At 34.4% G+C, this 9,165-nt stretch overlaps 1 protein-coding gene across 1 annotated transcript; it reads left to right on the top strand.

The window, feature by feature from the left end:
- The first annotated feature begins 499 nt into the window (after window positions 1-499).
- LOC133527493 (carboxypeptidase B1-like) lies at window positions 500-8,908 on the top strand. Its single transcript, XM_061864528.1, has 6 exons — window positions 500-1,553; window positions 1,943-1,985; window positions 3,212-3,311; window positions 3,996-4,091; window positions 6,035-6,253; window positions 7,723-8,908. Exons 1-6 carry the CDS (start codon window positions 1,514-1,516, stop codon window positions 8,320-8,322), a joined length of 1,098 nt encoding a protein of 365 aa, XP_061720512.1. The 5' UTR covers window positions 500-1,513; the 3' UTR covers window positions 8,323-8,908.
- The last annotated feature ends 257 nt before the right edge of the window (window positions 8,909-9,165 follow it).

A 9,165-nucleotide genomic window follows, 5' to 3' on the forward strand; every position in this document is an offset into this window, starting at 1 on the left:
CCTACCATTTGTCCCATGTTGTATTTTTGTTCTGAGTGCTTACCTGGTAAACCATATAAAGATTGTTAGTTAGTACATTAAAATGACTAAGTTACTTAATTAACTTGCCTGTGGTGTACCTAAGAATAAATGGGACAAGTAGTCGGTGACAGCATCATGAGAGAGTAATGTGTGACGTTTTATGCTGCATTTCAGCCCCGATTGAAAGGTTAATCAACCACTCTTTCATCAAAAAAATGACAGCGCCCGCCGAAGTCAAGTCCCTTTAGTCAGGAGCACTACATTTCTTTTTTTATTATCTTTACGTAAGACAATTTTATAAATAAGTTGTATAACTTAAATAATGTAAATTACATATTATATAAAGACAATTTTTAATATTAAATATATTATGATTTATTTGACTTTTTTGTTCTTAAGAACTAAACAGTTTGAAATGTCATAATAATAGAATAGAATAGAATAGAATATCATTTATTTCAGTATAAGTACACAGTTATACAATACATATAGAGGAAGAAAAAGAAAAAATGACTTATAACTAACTTGTACACTGTATATAATTATACTGAAAAAGGTGAACACTCAGCATAATGCCAGGTCCTACTGAAGTAGTACGCTGACGCTGGTCTTCCGTGGACACCTGTAGGGAGCGTAGTTGCGCGCAGCTACCTTTTTGGCATTTAACAAATTTAACACATATCAGTGAAAGAAAAAGGATTAAAGTCAAATGGAGTTTTAAAAGTTTTAATCATGTGTCGAAAGACGGCAGTAAATTTACAGTGGCTACAAAAGTTTATTTGACAATCCACCTCTATTTCAATCTTTCCTACTATTACGTGAGAGCTACTGCATTTTAAGCTACTGATAACATAAAATATTTGAAAAATTTCTTCGAATTCTCCAGAAAAGCTATTATCAAACCCTAAATTGGTAACAATGGGGCCAACTGTGAAGTTCCAACTGCAAAAGGAATTTTTAAATCTCTGTACATCGTCGTCTGAAACTTTGGATTGTGAGGCATTGTATAAGTACTGCGAGCTTTTAAACGTTTGCATATTTAGTGTCCCTATAATCTATAAGTACATTTTTTATTTCATAACTGAACATAACGACCATTATTAGTATGTTATACAACCATAATTTACACGTAAGATAATTTAAGCGGTTAGACATGGAGAAAAATTAAAGTAGTAAAAATACAATACCTAGGTATAACCAATTTTTATAGCCTGACATGATTTGACGGTAATCATTTCTGTAAGTCACGCTGTTCTAAGGCGAGAAGGCTAGAACTAATAAAATTATAAGAATTAGAAGTTCATCGTAAGCAGAACATGTAAGTGAATACGCGTAAGAACTACTTATATATGTAGTACCTACTAAGAAATATGTGTAAAATAAAAATAAATAAATTTTATTGTGTTGATAATCAAACTGTACAATAAATAATATTGTCGTACGATAAGAATTTGCAATGCCAGTCAATTTGGTGTTATAGTATTGTTATAAAATGGACCTTAACGTCGAGCTACTTTTCTTACTTGGTGCAGGTATCACAAAACTTTATTACTTTTAGCGTTTTAAAACAACGGTTTTTAAATAATATCGTGATTATAGTTTTCGTGACTGGGTTGTTTCGTTATTGCAAAGCGCTTTACATACAATTATTGTCAATTTTACAATTATTACAATTTGCGGCATGATGTTGTTTTTTTACGAATTTTATTTCAACGTAAACTCGATATGTTTCGCGAGCATGATAACCAATCGTACATAAATATGGTATATAAATTCAACAGCATAGAAAAAAAATACAAAAATGATTGAAACTTACATTTTTATTGTTCTATCTCTTTTAATAAATTAATAAATAATCTCTTTATTCAGACAACTCAGTGTTCTTGTCTTGTTTATTACCTGCTTATTCTTATATTTCCAGTAACGACATGCGTAGGGGACCTTTCAAGTGGTAACTTATGTGGGTGAGAACAGTTTAAAAATCAGTAAACAATTACTTAATTATAGAAAATAACGGAGTTCACAATACAGAATGATTTCTCATATGCAATAAACGTACACGTTTCTTAGATTTATCAATACATACATCCATCATAATCCTGGTAAGGGCATTTATTCGTGTGATGAGCATGGATATTTGTTCCTGAGCCATGGGTATTTTCAATGTATATAAGTACATATAAATATTTATATATTATATATATCGTTGTCTAAGTACCCTCAACACAAGCTTTATTGAGCTTACTGTGGGACTTAGTCAATTTGTGTAATAATGTCCTATAATATTTATTTATTTCTATTTATACATTTAATATGTAGTAATACATTTAATCTTCACCTCTTCCGCATCTTGCACATCTATTAATTAGGCAAACTTAGAAGAAATTCTTTTTGAGCAATATACATCGGTAAATGAGCCTGACACTGGAAAACGGTTGGAATATTTAATCAAAGTATATGTTACAAACAGTACTGTTTAACGGCATGTTTAAAATATTGAATCAAGTTTTTTTGTGGTAAGATAGAAAATCAAGTAGATTTAAACAGTTACTTAAGCACAAACCAACCTTTAACTCGGTTTGAGCTGAAACAGCTGCCGAAACGTTCAAGCACGTAGATTCTGTCTACGTATTTGAGTTGTAGACACTCGTACTTCGGGACCTCTGAGCTCATTGAATTTAGGAAGACTAGACAAGTCCCTCGTTGACGGTACGGGTGACCAAAAGGCTGGCTATTTCCTTGGCGGCAATGCCCGCCACTAGCTTTCTGAGCTGCTCCCCTCCATCTGATCTGGTTGCCATTTATTATATGTTAATTATTTTTATTAGTATCCGCTACTTGTCTAAAAATATATTTTTTTTATACTACGTCCGTGGCAAACAAGCATACGGCCTGCCTGATGGAAAGCAGTATCCGTAGCCTATGTACGCCTGCAACTCCAGAGGAGTTACATGCACGTTGCCGACCCTAACCCCCTCCCACCCTCGTTGAGCTCTGGCAACCTTACTCACCGGCATTTATAAACTCAGACCAGAATTTTTCAACGACAAAAGTGTTCTACGACACGAAAATTCGTTTATTGATTTATTACTACCAACACTTATTTTAATTTTAAGTTAGATCTCCACTCAACTCCAGAGTCCTTCTTTTTGACGTCTCTGTGTTTTAATTTTGTGTATTACACCGACAGATGTAAGATGGTAAGACAATGCTATGTGGATATGCTACTCGATCTGCATGAACAGGACGAGGCTATGTGCATCGACGATGTCGAAGTCGGCACCAGTACCGTAAGATTTTTATTTTTTAACCTGACAACTTTTACTGCTAATTTTTGAAATGTATATGTATATGATTGTAAACTAATGGAAGAACTATCATACTGAAATTATACCTAAACACTCGTATGTATGTATTTAAACACTTTATTGTACATAAGACAGGTTTTCCTCTACATAAGAACTGACGGTAGGAAGATTACAAACTAACATAACCTAACTACGGTACATATGTATAGTAAACTAACGGATGCATAATAATACGTTGTCACATACCTATATGTGTAGACGATTCAATGGAGTCACGCCGTTTTGTGGCCTAAATAATCTTTCGCTTTAAAGTTTATAAAATGTATAGATTTGTTAGTCTGTAAGACTGTATTACAGGGTATATGTATGTACTTTGTTGCCTGATTTGAATTTGAAATAAATAAATATGCATATCTAAATTGTCATGGGTAAAAGTAACTGATATTCATTTGATATAGCTTCACAAAATGTATCATGCCAATTAAAAAAATACTGAGTAATATTGGTTATTTTTTACGCATTTTTGAAGTCTTAATTACGCTAGTATACTTGGATGGAGATAAGATAGAGAGAAGGGAACACCGAGGCATTCGGATTTTCATGATGTTTCTTTTGCCCTGGCAAAAAAAGCTACAGACCTGATTAATCTAAGACCATCTTTTACAGTATTTGGTTTATTTCAAAGCGCTGCAAAAGTATTGCAGCTCAGTTTTTAATGTCACGTCTGAATACATGACGGTGGAATCGAGAAATCTCTTCGAGGTAAGTCACTTGATCGTTTATTCTATGCCATTAATTTGTAAACAGAGTTTTAAAAATATATGCTTAAAATACCTAAAGGCAACTTCCAAGTCCAAGTCCAACTTTGTATTGAGAAAAATAAAGTATACTTAATCTTTTTTATCTGACATTGTACGGTTTCAACTGTTGTTAGTCTGAGAGTACGTCTGACCGTCTGTCAAGTTATACTTAGGTCATACTGAAAGTTCCTGGAATCCTTTTTTTTAACCTTAAAAAAATCCCTGACATAATTTTCAAACAGCATTCCTAAAATACAAAACATCACCGAACAAATTGTATCTAAAAATAGTCAATAAGTCGTATTTTTAAAAAATAAACATTTTCACTGCGTGACCTCTAAATGGCTCGTTCCAGAAACTTTCAGTATTACCCACGTATCAGTTTGACAGCACTGGATTCCCTCGAATAAATATTATCTCCACAAGGCTGCATTTATTCTATTATGAAATAGTAATCTATGTGCCAATTTTGAACTGATTTGCTAATGAATTAGTGGTCGCTATGATTTTGTGATTTGCAATAATATCATACAAACAAAAAATTACAAACTCGCCTAAAAGTTAAATTTTCGATCGACATATTTTTACATACTTATATATAAATAATAAATAAAACGTATAATGGTGTTGAATTGAAACTCTAGGTCCATAGGGTTAGTCACAGTCCCAGTGCGCACAAGTTTTTTGTAGAAATCGCGAAACGTCTGGTTGACGTAACTGGTGACCGAAGAGCTGGCGGCTTCCGCGCACAACGTATCAGTATTGCGATGCAACGAGGAAATTCCGCCAGCATCCTTGGTACAATGCCATCAAGGGCCTATTTTAGATTTAAGCTAGTTATAGTAATCCTCTGTATATATCCATTATGTATATTATAAATAAATACTTATTTATGTTTTATACTTGTTTTGTTGTTTTTTATGTTATTGTAAATAAATACTTATTTATTGAAAATATGAATCGTATAAGAGCCATTAAATCTCCAATGCAGAAGTATTGATGGGTCAAGTTATTTTCATACATTTTTGTACGGCAGAATTGTTTTATTTATAGCGACCTTTAAATGATGTTTAATCGGTCTACATTTTGGTATGGATAATTTCTTTGTATTTTGGATAACAAAGAACTTTGTGGAAAAGGAATATTCAAGACTTTTTTTAACCACTCTATGGTTGCGTCTACACATTACATTTTTATAAATTTAGTGCATAATTATTCGACAAAAATGTAACCATACAAAAAGGTAAACTAAAAAGGAGATAAAAAAAATCGACAAGATACTGAAAAACATTGTCAAGGGAATGAAAATAATTTCAAGGCAATGAAATGAGAAAACGGAAGGGAGATGATATTATTATTAAACAAACGTCTTAAAGCAGACGTATAAATATAAAAAAAATAGATATTTGTTTCGCTTACCTAAGTGAAACAAAACCAAGGGTATGAAAACCAGGGAAACAGAAAATTGTATTTTTTATCAACAGCATTGAAATCGTTATGATTACAACAATAACTATTATTATATATATACAAAATACCGTAATTTTTGGTTTTCTTTTGTATATGGTGCAAAATAAATGTTATATAAAAACTCAGGGAAATAATAACCATACTGACATTGTACTGAGGACAGGTGTTGTGTTCGGCTGTTGAAATTAGTAGTCATAAATTATAAAGTGAAATAGATCTCACATAGGAAATATATAAAATGCCTAAATTATTATTTTAATTTAATAGTTGCCATATAGTTGTTATATAGTTGTTTCTATAAAATATTTTAATATTATATAATGATAATTTGAATTAAATATAAATAATACTAATTTATTAACGTTTCTGTGGGAGAGTAATAAAATAAATAAATAAATTAATGCCTAAATTGAAGAATAAATATTTCATTTTCAGGTCACGGTATACTTTCCAAAAGAAGAAGATAGAGATAAGATAAACGTACCAATAATTCTGATGGAAGCTGGACAGACCGGGGGCGTGGAGCCAGTGAGAATAATTTTGTCGTTTATAGAACGCCTGGTGGCGTGCGAGGAGAATGAACATATGATTCAGAACGTGCGATGGGTCTTCCTTCCATGCACAAATCCTGATGGCATGGAGTATGTACGATTTGTAAGTTGAAATCATTATACATGTATAAAGACAGAAATTACGTGTAGGTAAAGTTTGTATTCAGGGAGGATACCTTTTCTCAGCAGCTGACCGTACATATTTATAGTTTGTGTTCATTAGAGTGGGTAGATTTAGTATAGGTACTTAATGCTATTTTTAATATAGTAATCGGGGCACTTAAAACATGTATTTTATTTTATATATGTACATATATATAATATGATATATATTTTAATGTATTTTGTTACATTAGTATTTGTATGATATGTTAGTTATACATCACGCGTCGAATGATGGTCCCTATGGCAGTTCTTTAAAGTTTAATGAGACTTTAGGGAACTGCTTGAGCTAATTTTTAAAATAAATGAGGAAATATGTGTTTATCATATTAAATTATATAATATATATAATACTAATAAAATTCTTTATGTATCTATAACAATAAATAAGCGTTTAAAATAATAATAAAAAAACACTAAAAAATATATATATACGTTACATTTCTTAATGAATGAACGTGGTAAACTTCCAAATTGTGTCTACAAATCATTCGACGCGCGAGGGATTGTGCTATACTCGTAATGAACATGAACGAGGACCAACCCGCATAGCCAACATGCCAATCGTTAACGCTCCGTAGCGTAGCGTAGTCATCTCTCTCTATCACTCTTCCATATTAGTGCGACGGTGGCAGTTGCGTTTCGTTCGCTACGGAGCGTTAACAATTGGTATGTTGGCTACGCGGGCTGAGTCACATATCTAAGCAGATATCATGCTTAGACATGTGACTCAGCCCGCGAGAACCCCCTTTCTGTTCATTACTCAAATTACTCGTTTGTTTCTTATTCTTTATGAAGATATATCTATTCTGCTAGCATCAGTGAGAAACCTGGGTTCGAGTCTTGACACCGGTCTAATATGGAAACCGCAGGCAACCCGAAAACATCGAAAAATTAAAAACGTTATCTACTTCTTTGTCGCTCGAATATGCAAGAGCGATAGAGGGAGATAACGATTTTTAATTTTTGTTAACGGTAAGCCCTCTGATGTATGTCGTTGGGTCACTAAGGCGCCTTACACCGGCTTAAACACTGCTTTTCGGTTAACACTAAGATTTTCTTAGTTCAAGATCTTGTTCTACCAATCTACAACCCAGGTTTCTCTAGATCAACAAGCTTGGCTTCTAAATAACATCACCAGATTTATTTTCAGACTACGTAAGTAATTAAAAAATCATTCGAGTTTAGGCTCGTTCATTAGGATCTGTTCTTCGATTTTCTTCGAGGTGCCCTTTTTCGGGGTTTCGGCCAATATAACAGTTGGTAATAATATTTTTAAAAGTGATTATTTTCTATGAAATTTATTGTTACTTCATGTTAAAAAATCTAATAAACTGATAACTATAATAAGCCAGCCAGTAAATGTATGTCCTTATTTCAATATCTACTTAAACTATGTTTCAACTACAGGATCGTCCCGATTGGGGAAAGAATACAAGAAAATTGGAAGGTGGTGGAAGTTATGGAGTTGCCATTTCTAAAAATTTTGACTCTCATTGGAACGAATGTGAGAAAGTCAGAAGTATGCTCGACATAAATTACCCTGGCCCGTCGGCTGCTTCCGAAATCGAAACTAAATTCGTCAGAAATGCGCTTTTGAAGTATAAGGATGATATAAAGGCTTATTTATCACTTAGGCGAGAAGGCCAGCACGGGATACTGTATCCACACGCTTTTTCGGATAAATCTGATGATGTCGATCCTCGTCAAGTGAAAGTAGCTGAACTGATTAGCTTGAAGGTGAACCAGCGCGGCGGAAGTCTTCAGGCATTCGTCAACGACAGCATCTACAGAATAAACGGGGAACCGGTTTGTGGAAACAGTGTGGATTACGCGCACGCGCAGGGGATACAACTGCCGTTTGAGCTACGTGTGGGTTTTGAAAAGGACTTACAAATCCTAAAAACGTTTCAGACTGTGAACAAAGGACACGATGCACTTCTAAGGGCCTCGTATTTCAGTGGCATTAGAGAACTTCATGCTTTAGTAACTTCAGCTAAAGAGATTTAACCATATTTTCGCTTTAACAAATATTATTTAAATGTATTAGGGTCATAAATATACTTGTAAGTTATTGAGATTAGCAATGTATTAGAAACGGTCAGAATAATGCAGTAGGTTCCAAAAAATTTTGTACTACAAATTGGGCATAATAACATGAATTGAGCTAATAAATATTATGTACTTAGTTGAACATCTATTACGATACAATATTTATTTAGTACATAATGGTGTATCTATGTTGGAGGAGTCACTTTTTCACTTTTGGGTAGGATGTCGGTCATGCGCCGTGGCTGCGGGCCACCGCGCGTGCGCCAGGGGTGGGGCCCGTGGCCGTTCAGCCCGCTGCCACTCCGTACTCGGCCGTGGCGGCGGCGCCGCGCTTGGCTCCAGAGCCTCGACATCCTCACTTCCTAGTACCACTCTCGATAACTTAGCCGCCTGTGCCGGTCGCGCAAACCAACACCGCATTATACTCCTTCGTTTCTTCTTTTCCATTCGAACTATAATTTCTGGTTGACAATTTGTTTGCGTAGTGATTTTTATATTTTGAGTTCATTTTCCAAAAATGATGAAAAACCAAAAATGATGTTTTTGCGATTGTTTTTTGTAATTAATTTTGTGTATTATAAATGACGCTGGCTTCTCGACGAGCTTACATCATCGTGACCATCACCGACGAGAACGAGGAGGTAAGTATAAGTCTAGAATGTAATTGTATACTCATGTCAAGAAAGTGAGAAGTGGAGCAGTCGGGTGAGTTGTAGTCGGGTAGTACGTCTGCGACGTGAGGCGATGGGCGGAAGGCGGGCCGTCGGCAACAGGTTGGCGCGGCTTCCTCGCGAGAGCCGC

The sequence above is a fragment of the Cydia pomonella genome, chromosome 18, assembly GCF_033807575.1.
Source record: "Cydia pomonella isolate Wapato2018A chromosome 18, ilCydPomo1, whole genome shotgun sequence".
Lineage (NCBI taxonomy): Eukaryota > Metazoa > Arthropoda > Insecta > Lepidoptera > Tortricidae > Cydia > Cydia pomonella.

Excerpts from the sequence above, each read along its gene's own strand:
- LOC133527493 (XM_061864528.1), top strand. The coding sequence starts at position 1,514 with ATGGACCTTAACGTCGAGCTACTTTTCTTACTTGGTGCAG. Across the intron at positions 3,312-3,995 it reads TCGAAGTCGGCACCAGTACC|TATTTGGTTTATTTCAAAGC; the intron begins GTAAGATTTTTA and ends CATCTTTTACAG. Across the intron at positions 4,092-6,034 it reads AATCGAGAAATCTCTTCGAG|GTCACGGTATACTTTCCAAA; the intron begins GTAAGTCACTTG and ends TTTCATTTTCAG.